The following is a 21,285-nucleotide window of genomic DNA, read 5'->3' on the forward strand; positions in this document are numbered from 1 at the left end:
TTTGTTTTCATGCCGCGGAGCTATTTGTATGTATTTTAAATTTAAAGGACTTGCCTGTAGGTTTGTGTGTTTTATGCAGTGTTGGGCACGTTACTTTCAAAAAGTAATTAGTTATAGTTACTAGTTACTTTTCCCAAAAAGTAACTGAGTTAGTAACGGAGTTACTTTGTCATAAAAGTAACTAATTACCAGGGAAAGTAATTATTCCGTTACATTTTGTTCCCCCCCCCCAAAAAAAAATCAAATTCAATTAGTGTAATCATAATAAAAGTGAATGTTAAATGTGTTTAATGACTGAAATGGACACTTAACAGAACCAGTTAGTAACATTATCTACACTATATTAATATTTTTGTGGGACAATGTGAGATAAGACATCTATCAAATGTAATTTATTTTTGCAGTTATTAAAATTATGTTACTAATTACTGGCCACTGACGAGGACAAACGCTTTGTTCCTCGACATAATGTGCATTGCACGTAAACACTCTTGCCTTTTATTTAAAGTAATGAAAAGTGCTGGCTGTATTTCCAGTGTGAAAGCGCAGTGCTGGGCTGACCGCTCGCCATCGCTGTGTCTTCCGATTGAAAGAGTGCGCAGTAGTGCAGTAGGCGTGGCCTACCTACATATGTTGTCCAAATCTACTCTGATTGGCTTACTGTGCCGTTGTCTCGTGTCTCCCCGCCCCACACGAAAGCAGAGTAAAGAAAGGCTGAACGAGCGGCGTGCCAGATGAGAACAGCTTTAATAAAGTAACGCATAGTATTTTATTGTAAGTAACGGGAACGGCGTTATAACGATGTAAAAAGTAATTAGTTAGATTACTCGTTACTAAAAAAAGTAACGCCGTTTATTCTAACGCCGTTATTCCCATCACTGGTTTTATGTTTGGCATCTTTCCGGTTGTACCGCGTGTCTGTGAGAAAATCGGAGGGGAGGGTTAACAGGTGGGCACGGGAGTTGATAAAGCGCAACTGCCCTGGTAATATGTCATGATTTTCCCGGACTAAAGCAACCTTCGGGGCCGTGGTTTTGTGGTTGGCGCAGTTAATTGTTTGAAACACGTTGTCAGACCGCCATCACTACTACACACTATATGAAAAATATTTGCCCCCTTGCGATTTCTAATTGCCCCCTTAGTAAACTGTTCCTGGCGCCGGGCCTGACTCCAGGATATGCACTTTAAGCCAGGTGAAGTGATGCGGAGCTGGAGGAGATTATAGATCAGTTAGAAGTCAAATGTTGAACTGAAGTGCAGTTGAATTAGAGCTGTAGTACCACTGTAGCTCATTGGGCCCCAAACGGAAGTCACGTGACAGCGTACTGTCTCTTTAAATTTACCCAGGAGCCCCTTAAGGAGCCCCAGGGGCCCCAAAGCTCGGCTCCCCACCCTGAAGAGAAGCGGAGCCTCTGAAAAACACACACAGGAGGCCGTTTGGAAGCGACAGGACATTTTATGAGTGTTTAATAAGGACTCGGATGGGAGTGAAGAGTGGCTGGAAACTCGCGTGGACGCGGAAAAGTTGAGTGAAGTTGAGCCGCGCGCGCAGAGCAGAGCAGCGCGCGACACCGCGCACACTTACTTGCGGTGCACCGGGCGGGCGATCCGCGGCGCTTCCTGCTGCTGCCGCCGGCGAGATGCTGCGCTTCTAACAGCGTTCGGCTTCGAGGAGCGCGGACCTGAACATCAGACCGGGATGGAAGAGAAGAAGGAGTGCAGGGAGTCGGAGCCCGGGGTCCAGACGGAAAGCCTCTCATTGATCCTCCGCGGTGAGAGAGAGGAGGCCAGTCCCACTTCCGGCGCCTCGGCGCGGCTCGCAGCAGGTAAACACGGCCGCGCGCGCAGTCAGAGCTCAAACACACCGGAGAGCCGCAGCGCGGGTTCGCCGCCGTAATCCGGCTGATGAACAATAGCGCGCAGCAGCATGGCCCCTCGCCTTCACGGGCTCCACTATAAACAAAGGCGGAATCCAGTGCCATGCCGTCAGCGGTGCGCGGGCGCCCCCCAGCGGAAATCAGCGCCTCTCCAGGTTTCCCCTGCGGAAGTAATCAGTGCCCGTTCGGACAGGCCACAGGTTCCCGCGGCCCTGGAGAACCCTCCGCTCATTTTACAGCAGGGTTCCCCAGGCTCATGGAGTTTCTGGAATATCATGGAATTTTACCTTTTTTTGGGCCAAGTCATGGAATCATGTCTGTAGCATGTGGATAAGTTTTAGTTGCAGGTTCTCAAAATGTCATTACAGGGTTCCCATTTTAAGTCAAATGTCAAACTCACACAACATTTCAGTAATAAATAAATAAATAAATTCTGTTATATCATGGAATTGGAGAGTCAGGGATTTGTACCTTTTTTTGGGCCAAGTCATGGAATTTTGTCTGTAGCATGGTTAAGTTTTAGTTGCAAGTTATTAAAATGTCATATTTTCCATGCAGCATTTTTTTATTTCTCAGGTTATTTCACTGCAGAGTTCCCATTTTAAGTCAAACTCACTGACTTTTCCCTGACTGTCACTGGCTAAAAAGTTGAATTTCCATGATTTATAATGAACGGGGGGGAGGGATGAAAAAAACAGTTCACAGAAACCATTCAAACTAGTTCACAAAAGATTTCAGTACACAGCATTCAGTATGTATAAATAAATAAATACTGGAATATCATGGAATTGGAGAGTCAGGGAATTACCATTTTTTTGGCCAAGTCATGGAATTTCACAGAATTTCATCTGTAGCATGGTTCGGTTTTAGTTGCAGGTTATCAAAATGTCATATTTTCCATGCAGTATTTTCTTTCTCAGGTTATTTCACTGCAGAGTTCCCATTTTAAGTCAAATGTCAAACTCCCTGACTGTCACTGATGAAAAAGCTGAATTTCCATGATTTATAATGAACGGGGGGGAAAAAACAGTTCACAGAAACCATTCAAACTAATTCATAAAAGATTTCAGTACACAACATTCAGTATATATATATCATCTCATCTTATTATCTCTAGCCGCTTTATCCTTTTCTACAGGGTCGCAGGCAAGCTGGAGCCTATCCCAGCTGACTACAGGCAAAAGGCGGGGTACACCCTGGACAAGTCGCCAGGTCATCACAGGGCTGACACATAGACACAGACAACCATTCACACTCACATTCACACCTACGCTCAATTTAGAGTCACCAGTTAACCTAACCTGCATGTCTTTGGACTGTGGGAGAAACCGGAGCACCCGGAGGAAACCCACGCAGACACGGGGAGAACATGCAAACTCCGCACAGAATGGCCCTCGTCGGCCACGGGGCTCGAACCCGGACCTTCTTGCTGTGAGGCGACAGCGCTAACCACTACACCACCGTGCCACCCATATAAATCTCCTTCTCACCCCCGGCGGGGGGGGGGGGGGTGGTATCCATGTCATCCTCAAGCTCGGGTCCTCTACCAGAGGCCTGGGAGTTTGAGGGTTCTGCGCAGTATCTTCGATGTTCCTAGGACTGCGCTCTTCTGGACTGAGGCTTCAGATGTTGTTCCTGGGATTTGCTGGAGCCACTCTCCCAGTTTGGGGGTTACTGCCACAAGTGCCCCCACTACTACGGGGACCACGCAACCCTTGACCTTCCACATCCGTTCCAGCTGCTCTTTCAACCCTTGATACTTCTCAAGTTTCTCATGTTCCTTCTTCCTGATGTTGGCGTCAGCTGGGATCGCCACATCTATCACCACCACCCTCTTCTGCTCTTTGTCCACCACCACTATGTCCGGTTGGTTAGCCAGGATCTGTTTGTCAGTCTGGAAGATGAAGTCCCACAGAACCTTGGCCCTTTTGTTCTCAGCCACTTTCTGTGGTATGGCCCATTGGGACTTGGGTACTTCTATTACATACTGGTTGCAGATGTTCCTGTATACTATCCCAGCCACTTGGTTGTGCCTCTCCATGTACGCTGATCCAGCTAGCATCTTACACCCTGCTACTATGTGCTGGACTGTTTCAGGGGCTTCTTTGCACAGTCTGCATCTTGGGTCTGATCTACTCTGGTAGATCCTGGCCTCTATGGCTCTTGTGCTTATGGCCTGTTCTTGTGCTGCCATGATTAGTGCCTCTGTGCTGTCTGTCAGTCCTGCATTATCCAGCCACTGGTAGGATTTCTTGATATCAGCCACTTCCTCTATCTGACGGTGGTACATGCCATGTAGGGGTTTGTCCCTCCAGGTTGTCTGTTCCTCCTCCTCCTCCTCTGCGCTCTCATCAGGGTTCTGCTGCCTGAGACATTCACTTAGCAGTTCATCCTTTGGGGCCATCTTTCTGATGTATTCTCGGATTTTCGATGTTTCATCCTGGACCGTGGTCTTGACGCTCACTAGCCCTCGGCCTCCCTCTTTCCGCTTAGTGTATAGTCTCTGGGTGCTGGACTTGGGGTGGAACCCTCCATGCATGGTGAGGAGCTTTCTAGTCTTGATATCTGTGGCTTCTATCTCCTCCTTTGGCCAGTTTATGATACCAGCGGGGTATCTGATGACTGGTAGTGCGTACATGTTGATGGCTCGGACCTTGTTCTTACCATTCAGCTGACTTTTCAGGACCTGCCTTACTCTCTGGAGTTATTTGGCTGTGGTTGACTTCCTTGTGGCCTCTTCATGGTTTCCATTAGCCTGTGGGATGCCAAGGTACTTGTAGCTGTCTTGGATATCACCTATGTTGCCCTCTGGTAGGTCAGTCCCCTCAGTCCGGATCATCTTGCCTCTCTTTGAGACCATCCGGCCACACTTGTCCAATCCGAATGACATCCCTATGTCATCGCTGTAGATCCGGGTGGTGTGGATCAGCGAGTCTATTTCTCGCTCGTTCCTGGCATACAGCTTGATGTCATCCATGTAGAGCAGGTGGCTGATTGTTGCCCCACTACGGAATCGGTACCCGTAGCCGCTCTTCGTGATGATCCGACTGAGGGGGTTCAGGCCTATGCAGAACAGCAGTGGTGATAGCGCATCTCCTTGGTATATGCCGCACTTGATGTTGACTTGGGCAATGGGTTTTGAGTTGGCCTCTAGGGTTGTCTTCCACATTTCCATTGAGTTCTGGATGAAGGTCCTTAGGTTCCTGTTGATCTTATACAGTTCCAGACATTCCAGTATCCATGTGTGTGGCATTGAGTCATAGGCTTTCTTGTAGTCAATCCAGGCAGTGCACAGGTTGGTCTGTCTCTTCTTACGGTCTCGGGCGACTGTTCTATCGACCAGTAGCTGGTGCTTGGCTCCTCTGGTGTTACTGCCAATCCCTTTCTGTGCCTCGCTCATGTATTGAGCCACATGCTTACTCATTTTTGCCACAATGATGCCTGACAGGGCCTTCCATGTTGTGCAGAGACAGGTAATTGGCCGGTAGTTGGATGGGATGGGTCCCTTCTGGGGGTCCTTCATGATTAGGACTGTCCTGCCTTGGGTTAGCCATTCTGGGTGGGTCTCATCCCTCAGCAGCTGGTTCATCTGTGCTGCTAGGCGTTCATGGAGTGCAGTTAGCTTCTTCAGCCAGTACGTATGGATCATATCGGGGCCTGGTGCTGTCCAGCTCTTCATCTTTGACACTCTTTCTTGGACGTCTGCCATTGAGATGGTTACTGGTTCTTGTTCTGGGAGGCTGCTGTGGTCAGCTCTTAGGTCCACTAACCATTGGGCATCGGTGTTGTGTGATGCCTTTCTTTCCCATATGTCTTTCCAGTATTTTTCCACCTCAGCTCTTGGTGGGTCTGACCGGTTGTTGTTGTTCCCCTGCCACTGAGAGTACACCTTGGCTGGTTCAGTGGAGAACAGCTTGTTTATTCTCCTGGCCTCTCCCTCCTTGGTGTATCTCTTCAACCGGGTGGCCAGAGCTGTTAGTCGCTGTTTGGCAGTTTCGAGTGCCTCTGGTATGGAGAGTGAGTTGTACTTCCTGGGTGCCCCTTTATTCACCATGTTCCCTTTCTGTAGTTCAGCTAGCTGGCTAACTTCTCTCCGTGCTGCCTTTATCTTGGCCTCTAATCGTCTCTTCCACGGTGGATACTGTTGGTTATGTCCCGAGCCCACCTTGTGTCCAAGCATCTCCATGATTGCTGTTGCTGTACTGTGTATCAGCTTGTTGGTCTCAGTGATGGTTCTTGTGGAGATTGTCTTCAGAGCAGCATTCACATCTACTAGTAGATCTTCTGAAGGTACTTGGCAACTCAGCTTCGGTATTCGTCGGGGGCTCCAGGTTTCCAGTTGGGTCACGATCTTCCTTCTCAGGTCAGCAGCTCTTGTGTTGAGGCTGTTAGCTGTTGGGGCCTGGTACCCAATCTCTGGTTGTGGGGATGATGATGACATCTCCCCGCTGACCTGTCTTCCTGGCTCCCCCTTGCCGTAGCATCATTGTTGTATTTCATTAATCTCTAGTTGTGATAGTAGATTTCGATTACGGATGTTGGAACACTGGGCTAATAGCTGTTTCTTTGTTAGCCTTGATTGTGGGTTTCGAAGTATCCAATGGTCCCACATTCGCTGCATGTATCCCCTCTCTCTGGGATTGCTTGTATAGTAGCATTCCAGCAAATCCGTATTTTCTGTCCTCGTCCACCGATGTCTTGTTCCAGTAGCCCATTCTCATCAGTTTGCCCTGGTTCCCTAGCAACTGACGCAGACCTTGTTGAAATTCTGTAAAAATTCTGGAATGTCAGGGAATTTTACCATTTTTTTTGGCCAAGTCATGGAATATCACAGAATTTCGTCTGTAGCATGATTAAGTTTTAGTTGCAGGTTATCAAACTGTCATATTTTCCATGCAGTATTTTATTTATCAGGTTATTTCACTGCAGAGTTCCCATTGTCAAACTCCCTGACTTTTCCCTGACTGTCACTGACTAAAAAGCTGAATTTCCATGACTTATAATGAATGGGGGTGGGAGTTCACAGAAACCATTCAAACTAATTCACAAAAGTTTTCAGTATACAACATTCGGTAAAAATAAATAAATAATGGAATATCATGGAATTGAAGAGTTAGGGAATTTTACCATTTTTTGGGCCAAGTCATGGAATATCACGGAATTTCGTCTGTAGCATGATTAAGTTTTAGTTGCAGGTTATCAAAATGTCATATTTTCCATGCAGTGTTTTTTTTTTCTTTATCAGGTTATTTCACTGCAGAGTTCCCAATGTCAAACTTTTCCCTGACTATCACTGACTGACTAAAAAGCTGAATTTCCATGACTTATAATGAACGGAAAAAAAGAAACCAGTTCACAGAAACCATTCAAACTAGTTCACAAAAGTTTTCAGTACACAACATTCAGTACAAAACAAACAAACAAAAAACAGTTTTGACTGTTGACAGTTTTGAGAGTGATGGAGTTCTCATGGGTCATGGAATTACTGAAATATCATGGAATTAAAAAAAAAAAAGTCTATTCCAGGCAGGGAATATCAGGGAATTTTGTTTGTAGCATTTTTAAAGTTTAGTTGCCATTTATCAAAATGTCATATTTTTCATTCAGTATTTTTCTTCCATGGGTTATTTCACTATATTTAAGCAGTGAAAACTAAGTTTTTTACTGAAAATGTCTGTGAACTAGTAAATAAAGCTCACAAATTGATGGGTTTAAAATACTGTGGTTGGATTTTGTCTACTCCGCTTCAAGGCGACCTGTTTTTATGTTCATTATAGGTCATGGAAATTCCAATTTTTAGTCAGGGGAAGTCAAGGAAATTGACAATTGACTTACTGTGGCAATACTGGTTTTAGTGTTTTCCAAACTAAACCTCCCCACTTTAATTCAAAAAGAACTGTTTATTAGCTGATTAGTTGAATGAGGAGTGTTGGGAGCAGAAAAACGTTAAAACGTGCAGAGAACCAGTATAGGTAACCTAAAAGCTGTAGACCGAGTCCAGGTTTAAAGGACCACAGAACAGCATAGTCTGGCAGGGGTGCCATAACAAAACTGCCTCGTGCCGGGGGGGGGGACATCCAGGGCAGCGCTTTAAACTGACAGTGGGGGCCAGATTCCTACGTCGTCATTAAATGAGTTGATCAGTAAGATGTTGGTTCATAATACACTCACTAAACCTAGGCATGAAAATCACCAAATTGTTCTCGACTGTGGTCCCCTACTTCCACATTTGAACCCCAGACTGATTGACTCCCCGCAGCATTAGAAGTATGTTTTTCTCTTGCTAAAAATTATTCAGATAGCATCGTCTGTCCAAGCACCTGTCTTTATTTTAGGGGACTATACTGTTATGTACTGATGTTTATCCTGACTAACTGCAACAAATGCAGATTTGATATACATACAGTAGGTCATAAGAATATAAACTAGCGCTGGGAGTTGATGTATTTTCTTTTTGTTTTGCTCCAGGTGAAGATGACATGACTAATGGTCACGTTAAAGATGACCATCAGACTGGTCTGATCACTCATGTGGACTCATCAGGGACGAGCTACTGGAGCATTTTGGAGAGCCCTGAATCGCCCTTCCTCCTGTCCCCTGTTCCAGGGCCATCGAGACACAAAACATCTCCGGTTAAATCAGGGCGGGCATCTCGGACTGGCCACAGCCGTATCCCTGGTCGAGATCACCGCCGCTACTACCACGAACACTGGAGAACCGAGTACCTGATGGACTTTGACCCCAAGAGAAATGGGATGATCTGCATGGTATGCGGCAGTTCCTTAGCCACTCTAAAGCTGAGCACCATTAAGAGACATATCAGGCAGAAGCATCCCGATTCCTTGCTGTGGAGCGCGTCCGATAAGGAGGTGATCCGGTCAGGCTGGGAGAACCATCTGAATCTAGAGACTAGTCAGACATCCTGTCCAGATTCAGCCATCGCTTCAGAGCCGGAGGAGACACTAGAATGCACCAGTCCTTCTACAGGTGTGTGCTTCAAGTTTAAAGGAGCTTTTTAGTGGGCCCAGGGAGCCTATAAATTGTTTTTATGTAAAATCTGTAAAGTGTGTGTGTGTGTGCACGCAGTAGGAAAAAGAGGAAATAATATTTCTATAGTGCAGAGTTTGCAGAATGTTTTTTTTCATAGAGAAATAATAAATCACAAGAAGTAAACCACAAAAGACAAAGAGAAGATAATAAGAGTAAAGATTAAAATACAATGCGTAAAATTGTATAAAGGGATTAAATTCGAAGTTAAAAATTATTAATGTAGAGATGAGCTACTGTATATTTTTAAGTTCATATACACTACCGTTCAAAAGTTTGGGGTCACTTTGAAATGTCTTTATTTTTGAAAGAAAAGCACTGTTCTTTTCAATGAAGATCACTTTAAACTAATCAGAAATCCACTCTATACATTGCTAATGTGGTAAATGACTATTCTAGCTGCTGGTTTTTGGTGCAATATCTCCATAGGTGTATAGAGGCCCATTTCCAGCAACTCTCACTCCAGTGTTCTAATGGTACAATGTGTTTGCTCATTGCCTCAGAAGGCTAATGGAGGATTAGAAAACCCTTGTACAATCATGTTAGCACAGCTGAAAACAGTTGAGCTCTTTAGAGAAGCTATAAAACTGACCTTCCTTTGAGCAGATTGAGTTTCTGGAGCATCACATTTGTGGGGTCGATTAAATGCTCAAAATGGCCAGAAAAATGTCTTGACTATATTTTCTATTCATTTTACAACTTAGGGTGGTAAATAAAAGTGTGACTTTTCATGGAAAACACAAAATTGTCTGGGTGACCCCAAACTTTTGAACGGTAGTGTACATATATTCTCTATAAAGAGGATTGAATTCAAGTCAAATCATTTGTTATTATATAGCGCTTTTAATGATGGACATTGTCACAAAGCAGTTTTACAGAAATATATAAACTCCAGATATACATTTTAAAGTTGTTAATTTATCCAAAATGAGTAAGCCAGAGGTGATGATGACAAGAACCAGACTCAGAATAGAACCCATCCTCATCTGGGTAACACTGAAATGAACGATTATAAAAAACTTGCTTCTGTAACTGCGTGCTCTATGGCCAAAAACTGCAACTGTGTAACTGGGAAATTCATTATAGTTTTAACACGAAGTCTGTTGCTGAAGTTACCAACTGTTCACTGATGGAGACTTGAGTGCAAAATTGTTCATGGCAATAGCAGGCGTAAATTATCATGGCAATTATAGCCTTAAGCCATCATAGCAAAACTGTTCATATCAACTGCAGTCCAAAACCATCTTCATGGTTTCTAAGTACATCTTTAGGCTGTTCTTATGGACCCTTTTCACGTGACGTCACGACAAACGCGGCCGCCATTTTGGACATGTACTACCAGTAGTTTACCACAGCCAGCATTGAGGAACGGCAGCAAAGAAAGTGTTTATTTTCAGCAAGACTTCCATCATGCCACTATGTTGTTGTGCACCTGGATGTAGTAACCATCAACAAACAAGGCAAGGGTTATCATTTTATCGGATCCTGGTAGATGCTGACCGACGGAGAAGATGGATAGCGACATACCAACGCTTGTGTAGTGACCACTTTGTTGGAGGTAAGACGAATAAAATTAGCCAGAAAAGGCATTACATTGCTGTTAACATTCCATTCTAGTTTACTGTAATTATGATCTGGCAGCTATTTACACCGGATCCAGTGTAAATAGCCACCGGAGCCAACGTCCGAGGTTCCGGAGCGCGCTCGCTCGCGGCCCGGCCGGACGTTGGCTCCGGCAGCTATTTACACTGGATCCGGTGTAAATAGCTGCCAGATCATAATTACAGTAAACTAGTAAATACAGTTTTCTGCATCTCGCTCCTTTTTCTTTTATGTTTGTCGCCTTCCTCGCATTCAAACCGATTTGAGCCGAAGTCCACTACATGTCCAAAATGGCGGTCGCGTTTACGAAGGTCACGTGACTGAAAAGGGTCCATAGGACCTTCCTCAGCAGGGGTTAGAGGTTTCCAGGTGATGAGAACTCCAAGCAGATGTAGTGCATCAGGATGGATCAGGCAGGTCCAGAGAGCAGAAAGGCTCAAGATCACTGGTGTCTCAGGAACAGCATGTGTAGCTTGAGAGAGAGAGATTGTTATGTATGCTGATTGTCGTGTAATGGTTAAAGCAGATACGCAGAACCTTTATTTTTAAATAAATTTCGGAGGGGATAGTATCTCCATCCTTGACTCTTGTATGCTGCATAAATGGGAATAAAAAATATATTTTTGAGAGTTAAAATCGACCGCAAAGTTGGCATTCGAGCTGCCCCGCTGAGCCAGCCATGCCTGAGCGCGTGACGTCACAGCAGGAACCGGTTTTAAGACCGAGGCCTTTGACAGCTATAGACCAAAGTCATATAAATAAAAATTTATGGTGAAAGTAAGAAATATCGTTACCGACTTGCTCAACTAAGACTGATTTGACTTCATTGATTGTGGGTTGACTCTCATTAAAACAGGATAGGTGTTATAATTTATGCAACATACATGTACATGCATGCATTTTCACTGATAAAACGTAAAAGGCTCATTAAATAATCAGATGAACTGAGACAATCACATTCTGAAGCAAATTAAATAATTTTGTAGCAGTAACTTAAACACACAATACAAGTTACATGTATTAATCTAAATGCAGGTAAACAACGTTTTTGTTTTTTGTTTTTTTATCCAAGTGAGAGTCGGAGCTTACCCGTCTGTGTTCTCGCTTCTTGAAGGCCGAGCTTGTGGTCGAGTGTTTTGAAACAATCTGACTTTCAGTTGTTCGTTCAGTTCTCCGTTCATTCGTTTCTTCCATGTAAGGGCGAGATGGCAGCAATATCCAGTTTAGAAATAAGACGGCTGCTCCACTCATTCTATATTTTGTCCATACTGAGTACTCCGTCATTACTGCCCGGCTCAGGCAATTACTAAAACCCGGGACGGAATGGGACGTCACCGGTTTTAGCAACAACCGCGGGGAGGTCACTGCCCAAGCGATATGTCAAATCCTGTTCCGTCCCGGGTTTTACTAACAACCCTCGGCTCACTCCAGGAGAACTGGAGCAACTGAACTTTGCTTTTTTTAAATAAATAAATAAAATATTTTCTTGTAGTTTTCTTTTTCTTTAATTGTTGGTACTGCACCCTCTTTCAATACGGGCTTATAGCCAACACTCCTCAACAGATCAGAGGTCTCGTACGAGTCTTCAGTAAAATGTGCAGAGCAGAGGAGAGACCACTTTGTAGGCGCCCAATGTGCCCGTGAACTTCTCGCAAAACGCATCCAAATCTTTGCAGTTTGAACATTCTTGGGCCATGAATGCAACGTAAATCCACCTTCTGTCGTGTTGCTACACTCACTAGCAACACATCTACGTGGCATGGCGATAAATTAGCTCAAAATGGAGGATCGGAGTTGCAGTCAGCTCTGTGTTTTAGTATCGCGGAAATGGCGATGAGACCGATAGACTTCCTGCTGTGACGTTATGGACGTCAAGGTCATTCACTCAGACCGCTACCTATATAAATCACTTTAATCATAAAAATTACTATATTAGATTTGTTGTTAACGCTTAAAACTATTCCTGTGCCATTCTTGAGGTCTCAAGGCATTTATAAATGAAAGTGAGGCCATGGCTCTGCATATCTGCTTTAAGGTCACTCGTCCATGCATAATTACAAAATATACAGTTTATTGTAGCTGTACACTGCAGATATGACATCATCTCCCCACTTCCCCCAGACAAGCCTGGCAGTGCTGTGATAGTTAAAACCGAGTCTCAGTCTGAGCCCAGTATGGTGAGCTCCTCATCGGCTCAGGAGACTCAGAGTGTGCCGACTGAGATGCTAGAGCGCTACGTGAACGACTCACTGCACGCCTGGTTTCGCCAGGAGTTCCTAATGGAGTACCAGGCAGAGGCAGGCAGGCTGGTGTGCATGGTGTGCAGCTGTCGCTTGCCCTCACTTCATCTTGACCATATCAAGAGGCATGTCCTGGAGCAACATCCCAACTCATTGGTGTACAGCGCAGAGGAGAAACATCGCATCCTGCAGAGCTGGGCCCAAAGCCAGGGTGAGAGAACACCTGGAAAATTTGAACAGGAAAGTGTAGAGAAGCCACAGGAAATGAAAGATCTAGACTGGCATTAAAGGATACTTTGATGTGGGGAAAAACAGGAAAATGAATGAATAGATGTATGAAAAAAGGCTATTTTCGGGGAAAAAAGCACTATCCTGCATCATTCAATGGTGGGTTTCCCAAAAGCCCCATAATGCTAAGAGCGTTTTGACTAGGAGAGAGAGAGCATTCATTGTGCTGCTCGCTCTACCATTTAACAATGATCTTTGTGCTGTTGCTTTTGGGAAACTTGGGCCAGATTTCCCTTCACTAAAACACCAGATGGTCATCTAAACCAGTGTTTCCCAACCTTTCTTGAGCCACGGCACATATTTTACATTTGAAAAATCCCACGGCACACCACCAGACAAAAATATCACAAAAATGTATATAAAATGATAATGTAGTCTCAATTTACTCACAAGTTCCTTAATGGGAAACCTGGGCCTGTTTAGTTGAACACAAAGCTGATATACTCGTAGGAATTGAAGAAAGACACACACGAAGAGCTTCAACAGCTCTGAGTCACTCTCTTTTTTTAGTTTTTATAGCAGTCATGCTTGAAAAGCCCAGCTCGCATAGATAGGTTGTGGAAAATCACCTTTTTTGCTTTCTTCTGACCTTTACTCATACTAGGGCCTTCATCTGGGTCAGAATTTTCTCCAGGGGCCCAGTTTGGATTGTGTACTTTTTCTTTTCAAATATTTATTTATCGCCATCACCGCTGTCACACCCGAAGCATTACTAATTCTATTGTTTGAATGGCAACAGGTAGATACACAGGTTAATTAGCTACCTGCTGCCATCTATTGGAAGAGTATTTAATTGTTCTGCTGGTCACTATACGTCGCTGGCATAGATGAACGAAGACAAAATTATTTGCAGTAAATAAATAATTTTCGGAACAATTAAGTGAAATTGGATAAATGTCCCACGGTACACCTGATGATCTCTCACGGCACACTAATGTGCCGCGGCACAGTGGTTGGGAATCACTGATCTAAACATTAAACTATTAATAGTGTTGGATCAGGTCTTGGAAATATCCAGGATGACCGATCCCCAGCACTGAAGCTGATTGGAGTTGGACTAGTTTATTTTATGTTCATATTGTAATTTTAATGTGGTTTCTCTCTTTGCATATTCTGTTGCAGTTCACATGCCTTCTAGTTTTGGTTTTTTTTTCCTAGTTTGTGTTGCTCAACTAACACCTTCTTGTTCAATACCAGACTTGTGCTCAGTCTTTATTTACTGTGGCATCTCTATACTTTCAGCTCTGGAGTTGAGAACACACAATATACAGTGTAGTGTCAATACCATTTTTATGTCATTCTTCTGATTTAAGATACATTTGTATCTCCTTTCCGTACCACAGACTCTGTCAAGTCAGAGCCAGACACCAAAGATCTGAGCGTGAACTCTCCAGCACAGCAGCCTGACTCTCTCCAGCACAATACAGAGCCACATGGACAGTCTAGAAGGGAATCAGCCGCCCCTTCTCACCTCACCACCAGGTTAAAAAACAGCTGCCCATGGCATCTACGGCTGGATTATTTGGTTGCTATCGGGCCTCCGGGCATGCCAGGCTGCTACTGCATGGTATGTTCTGAGGAGCTGCCAGTGGTGAGAGTCAGCAGCTTTCGAAGGCACATACAGGACTGCCACCCTGAGACCAGCAATCTCAGCCAAAGAGAGAGAGAAGATATAGCCAGTGCCTGGACCGAGGATGGGGCCGTGGAGGAGCCGGAAACGCACTCGGAGCAGGGTAAAGACACAAACTTTACAGGGTGAAGTCGTAAAACACCAAGCTGAATTTATCAAAGCCTGAATTGTTTTCAGCCTCCTGATATTACAAGGCTAAAGTGGTTAAAGGAGTACTCCATATTTTCTAACCTAATCTCGATCCACATTTGTAGCATGTGTGTGATTTTATACAGACAAGATTTTCAGCTAATTGTTTTGTACTGAGAAAAGAACAGAAACCTGTCTATTCAACACGCCCGTATAATGACGTCTGAGTGCATTTATTCATTAAGTTCCATTAGTAAATATTTCAAATGCATGACTATATAAGGTGAATTCAAAACTAAAACCTGTCCACTCTAATAGTAAAGTCTTGTGCTAAGACGTACAAGACAATGGCCCACCAAAGAGGTTCATATGTCCAGCTTGTAAACACTGGAGCAATACAGGAAAACAATTCTGGTGGAATGTATCTATAATCCCATTTCCAAAAAAGTTGGGGCACTGTCTAAACTGTAAATAAAAACAGAATGCGATAGTTTGCAAATCATGGAAACCCTACATTTAATTGAAAATAGTACAAAGACTCTGTACCATAGTACAAAGACCAAACCGCTTTCTGCACGTATTAAAACTGCATGGCTCCATAGTAAAAGAGTCTGGGTGCTAAACTGGCCTACCGGCAGTCCAGACCCGTCTCCCATTTAAAACATTTGGCGCATTATGAAACACAAAATATGACAAAGGAGACCCTAAACTGCTGAGCAACAGAAATTGTATATCAGGCAATAATGGGACAACATTTCATTTTCAAAACTACAGCAATTGGTGTCCTCAGTTCCCAAACGTTGGTGTTGGTAAAAGTAGAGGTGATGCAACACAGTGGTAAACATGCCTCTGTCGCAACTTTTTGAAATATGTTGCTGACATCAAATTCAAAATGAGCACATATTTTTCAACAAACAAAATTTCTCAGTTTCAACATTTTGATAAGTTGTCTTTGTACTATTTTCAATGAAATATAGGGTTTCTATGATTTGCAAGTTATTGCCTTCTGTTTTAATTTACAGTTTACACAGCGTCCCAATGAATGCTTTCTAGAAAATTTTTTTTGAATAAATATTTATGTCCTTAGACTTGCATTATAAGTGAATTTTGTATAAACATGTTTTCCATTCTTTTCTTAGTGCAGGGAAATGTGTCAGCATGACTTGACTGTGTAACTCACACATACACTATACAGTGGTGCTTGAAAGTTTGTGAACCCTTTAGAATTTTCTATATTTCTGCATAAATATGACCTCAAACATCAGATTTTCACACAAGTCCTAAAAGTAGATAAAGAGAACCCAGTTAAACAAATGAGACAAAAATATTATACTTGGTCATTTATTTATTGAGGAAAATGATCCAATATTACACATCTGTGAGTGGCAAAAGTATGTGAACCTCTAGGATCAGCAGTTAATTTGAAGGTGAAATTAGAGTCAGGTGTTTGTCATCCCATTGATTGAAATCAGGTGTGAGTGGGCACCCTGTTTTATTTAAAGAACAGGGATCTATCGAAGTCTGATCCATACTTGCCAACTTTTCAAAATTCTCATGGGGGAGAAAAGTGCGTGAACAACATTTTCAATTGGGCGCGGGTACGATGCGCGGTTGAAACGATAAAAGCAGTGGATCCCAATTAATTACAAACCATTTGAAATGTCTACAATTCAAGAGTTTTTGAATTGTTGATATTGTTCTATCAATTACTATAGGTTATGGGATTCATGTATCAGGCATGAGAGAGCTCAGAGTGAAACATCTGAAATAATGCACGTCTTGAATTTTAATATAATAAAAATGAAAGTGAAGTCTTAAATCAGATTTTTAGCTGAAAAATCTCATGCCTGAATATTGTATACATACAGAGACCCACAGAAAATAACACAAGTGATGCTTTAGAAGAATGTTTATAATTTCTTAAAATAGTCACAGTGAATGAAAGTATTATTGGATTGCATCAAATGTGTTTTCCTTCTGTAAGCTCATGTAAAAATACAGAGAACTATGTCATCTCATCTCATCTCATTATCTGTAGCCGCTTTATCCTGTTCTACAGGGTCGCAGGCAAGCTGGAGCCTATCCCAGCTGACTACGGGCGAAAGGCGGGGTACACCCTGGACAAGTCGCCAGGTCATCACAGGGCTGACACATAGACACAGACAACCATTCACACTCACATTCACACCTACGGTCAATTTAGAGCCACCATTTAACCTAACCTGCATGTCTTTGGACTGTGGGGGAAACCGGAGCACCCGGAGGAAACCCATGCGGACACGGGGAGAACATGCAAACCCCGCACAGAAAGGCCCTCGCCGGCCACGGGGCTCGAACCCGGACCTTTTTGCTGTGAGGTGACAGCGCTAGCTAACCACTACACCACCGTGCCACCCCTATAATATCATATATAAATTAAATTTTAATAAGATTTAACCAAAATAGTAACAACTCAAATAAATACTGCACTGTCTTAGTACTACTAAAATGCATCTCTCACTAAACACTTTCCAACAGAATTTTTAAAAAGCGCTAGAAATCCTATCAAAATCCTATCGGAATGCATCAAAGGAATTTGCTCATTTGCAAACTTTGAAAGTTTTCAAACAAAATGTAAAAATGGCACTATAAATACTACCATACTATCAAAATATACTCCACAAAGAAATTCACTCGAATGCAAAATTTTAGTCCGACCAAAATACACTCACTAGTAATCTTTCACTTAAAACCTCAAAACTCTATCAAAATCAGTCACTTTCCAGATAATTCACTTGTAAACTTTCACTTAAAACTTTCAAACATAAATTCAAAATAACACTAAGACACGACCACACTATTCAAATACACTCAAACAAATTCTCTGTCATGCAAAATTTCACTAAACACTTTAGAAGTTGTACAGTTTGTTTCTGAAATGGTATGGAAGACTAGTTTAATTTCACACTCAAATGTCCATTATATTCTGATTTAAGGTATCTTTACCTTAAAATGTGTAACTGGCTGGTCGAACATTTGCTTATCCATGGAAATTCATTCTCCCATGCAACCTGGTATTTGCATTCATATTTTTGCCGTTTGGTATTGGGTTTAGTGGCCATGATGAATGACTGCTTGTAAAAAATGTCGGACAGCCTGGGTGAATCCTACATTACGGAAGTGACTGTCGTTCTGTTCGTTGATTGGTTAAAAATCAGTTGACGGCAGCAGTGTTTCTCATACGATCCTGATTGGACAGAATCGGGAGTATTTTTAACTTGGCGGTAGGGATTTCCCCAAACCGGTAGATTATCCATTTTTTAACAAATGGGATCGGGAGGCGGGAGATGGAGGCTAAAATCGGGAGCCTCCTGCCGAAATCGAGAGGGCTGGCAAGTATGCTGATCTTCACAACACGTTTGTGGAACTGTATCATGACACAAACAAAGGAGATTTCTGAGGACCTCAGAAAAAGCGTTGTTGATGCTCATCAGGCTGGAAAAGGTTACAAAACCATCTCTAGAGAGTTTGGACTCCACCAATCCACAGTCAGACAGATTGTGTACAAATGGGGGAAATTCAAGACCATTGTTACCCTCCCCAGGAGTGGTTGACCAACAAAGATCACTCCAAGAGCAAAGTGTGTAATAGTCGGCGAGGTCACAAAGGACCCCAGGGTCACTTCTAAGCAACTGAAGGCCTCTCTCACAATGACTAAATGTTAATGTTCATGAGTCCACCATCAGGAGAACACAGAACAACAATGGTGTGCATGGCAGGGTTGCAAGGAGAAAGCCACTGCTCTCCAAAAAGAACATTGCTGCTCGTCTGCAGTTTGCTAAAGATCACGTGGACAAGCCAGAAGGCTATTAGAAAAATGTTTTATGGATGGATGAGAGCAAAATAGAACTTTTTGGTTTAAATGAGAAGCGTTATGTTTGGAGAAAGGAAAACACTGCATTCCAGCATAAGAACCTTATCCCATCTGTGAAACATGGTGGTGGTAGTATCATGGTTTGGGCCTGTTTTGCTGCACCTGGGCCAGGACGGCTTGCCATTGTTGATGGAACAATGAATTCTGAATTATACCAGGGAATTCTAAAGGAAAATGTCAGGACATCTGTCCATGAACTGAATCTCAAGCGAAGGTGGGTCATGCAGCAAGACAACGACCCTAAGCACACAAGTCGTTCTACCAAAGAATGGTTAAAGAAGAATAAAGTTAATGTTTTGGAATGGTCAAATCAAAGTCCTGACCTTAATCCAATCGAAATGTTGTGGAAGGACCTGAAGCGAGCAGTTCATGTGAGGAAACCCACCAACATCCCAGAGTTGAAGCTGTTCTGTACGGAGGAATGGGCTAAAATTCCTCCAAGCCGGTGTGCAGGACTGATCAACAGTTACCGGAAACGTTTAGTTGCAGTTATTGCTGCACAAGGGGGTCACACCAGATACTGAAAGCAAAGGTTCACATACTTTTGCCACTCACAGATATATAATATTGGATCATTTTCCTCAATAAATAAATGAATGACCAAGTATAATATTTTTGTCTCATTTGTTTAACTGGGTTCTCTTTATCTACTTTTAGGACTTGTGTGAAAATTTGATGATGTTTTAGGTCATATTTATGCAGAAATATAGAAAATTCTAAAGGGTTCACAAACTTTCAAGCACCACTGTATATAGTATGCAGTAAATAGAAATCAGGCTGACAAAAAAAAAAAAAAAACACAACAAACCCTAGACTATTCCTTGAATCCATAAAATGAATATGCAATAGACATAAATTTGGCTCCTGCAATGAAATGTGGTACATTTTATTAGAACTTTAGATTGACCACTTCTCTGTCTTTGGAAAAAGCTGCCCCCAGTGACACACTTGTTGAAAACAAGACGCCGTCCATAAAACCATCTACCAAGCAAAGTGGCATCAAGAAGGAAGATGGGGAGAAGTCGAAGATCATGTCAGCACCCATTATTGGGCGACACAGCCACTACCCAGGCAAGGACCAGCGGCGTAACTACCAGGTGCGCTGGCGCATGGAGTACCTGATGGACTACGACTGCAGGAGGCATGGGCTGATCTGCATGGTGTGCGGTGCCACGCTAGCGACTCTGAAGGTGAGCACGATCAAGAGGCACATCCAGCAAGTCCACCCTCACTCACTGAACTACAGTCCCGAGGAGAAGCAGCAAGCAGTGCAGAGCTACAGCCAAGCAACGCAACATTTCGTTCACTCAGACTACTGCTTCTCAGGCTCGGATCACAGTCACGTAGCACAGACCAACACTAATGCTCAGATCGACCAGGTTTAATGAACAGTGGGGGTCGTGGCATGCTTTCTTGCACTCAGGAAGAAGATTGCTGGAACAAGCCAAAAAAATATGATCTCCACAGCTTTTTAGTTGCCATTGGAAGCTTGATACAATTCTTTGTGCACTTTTTGTTTGTTTGATTTCACAACATGGTTTCTGTTGTTAAGCAGTGATCTGTTTGGAGCTGGAGAAATGTAAAGTTGTTCCCTAAAGAGGAATGATGTCACTGGTTTATGTAAGAATGAAGGACCTCCCCAGCACCTTTTTATGCATCCGTATTTGTACAGTGCAGTCGTTGGTGAGATTTATTGATTGCTGCAGATTGCAGGGTTTAAAGTAGCAGAGGGATTGTTTTGCATGGGGTCAGCAATGCAGTGAGTGGGTCGCACGTTCAGCACTTAATAAAGCACTTGGTATGGGGGAGGGCGAAGGGAACCGTTACGAAACATGACTTCTCGAGCAGCACCTTGGAAAAGCACACACTTGTGTGTCGAGTGAACAGTTCCTGTGTTTCAAAGATTCCCCCTCCCAATCATTAATGAATATCACACATGAGAAAATTGTTACCTACTGGTAGAGTACTAGTCATTGATTGGGTGTGTGTGTGTGGTTTTTGTTTCCCCCCAAAAGATCATTGAATCATATTTCAAGCCCATGTCTCAGGGAGTGTGTGTGTGTAATCTGGGCTTGTTATCCATCCTGTAGATTCATTTTTTTCCTCTTTTTTTTGTGACTTGACCACTCCCTATAGTCTAAAGTGATGCAATTAAATTCTTTACAAACTGCATGAAAAGATGCAGCTAGTTTCCGTCGCACTCTTGTGTAACCAAGTGGAGGTGAAGACATTGATGTGCTTTTTCCCCACCCCACCCCAAGTGAAGTGGAAGTTCTGCAACTTGACGTCTTCTTTATTTAAGCACTTACCTGTTTTGCTCTGTGTTCTAACTTGTTGTTTGGACTCCAGATGGCGATGTTCAAGTTATCACTTTTTTTTTTTTAATCATGTCAAAGGATTGTCATTAGTCTTAATCAAAGAAGTCCATTGTGAACAGAAAACTGGTACGTTGATGGTGCTTCATTATGCTCTATGCTAGCTGCAGAGGGGAAAAAAAAAAAAACTTTCTATATACACCCCCCCCCCTTCCTCTATATTTCTGTAATACACCAAAATCAT

At 43.1% G+C, this 21,285-nt stretch overlaps 2 protein-coding genes across 4 annotated transcripts in view; one reads left to right on the forward strand and one right to left on the reverse strand.

Moving 5' to 3' along the window:
* si:dkey-28a3.2 (uncharacterized) overlaps window positions 1-1,980 on the reverse strand; it is a 36,278-nt gene extending 34,298 nt beyond the window's left edge. The window contains exon 1 of the mRNA XM_060933928.1: window positions 1,586-1,980. The gene's annotated coding sequence lies outside the window, so the exon portion shown is untranslated. The remainder of the gene's footprint in view (window positions 1-1,585) is intronic.
* On the forward strand, window positions 1,359-20,904 carry zfta (zinc finger translocation associated). Of its 3 annotated transcripts, none has more exons than XM_060933947.1 (5): window positions 1,359-1,826; window positions 8,346-8,864; window positions 12,648-12,977; window positions 14,398-14,787; window positions 19,657-20,904. In XM_060933947.1, exons 1-5 carry the CDS (start codon window positions 1,700-1,702, stop codon window positions 20,109-20,111), a joined length of 1,821 nt encoding a protein of 606 aa, XP_060789930.1. In that variant the 5' UTR covers window positions 1,359-1,699; the 3' UTR covers window positions 20,112-20,904. The 3 variants fall into 3 exon arrangements, with proteins under 3 accessions (XP_060789930.1, XP_060789922.1, XP_060789940.1); XM_060933939.1 differs by having other exon boundaries at window positions 1,733-2,192; XM_060933957.1 differs by lacking the exon at window positions 12,648-12,977 and having other exon boundaries at window positions 1,733-2,192.
* Window positions 20,905-21,285: the final 381 nt, after the last annotated feature.

The sequence above is a fragment of the Neoarius graeffei genome, chromosome 1, assembly GCF_027579695.1.
Source record: "Neoarius graeffei isolate fNeoGra1 chromosome 1, fNeoGra1.pri, whole genome shotgun sequence".
Classification (NCBI taxonomy): Eukaryota; Metazoa; Chordata; class Actinopteri; order Siluriformes; family Ariidae; genus Neoarius; species Neoarius graeffei.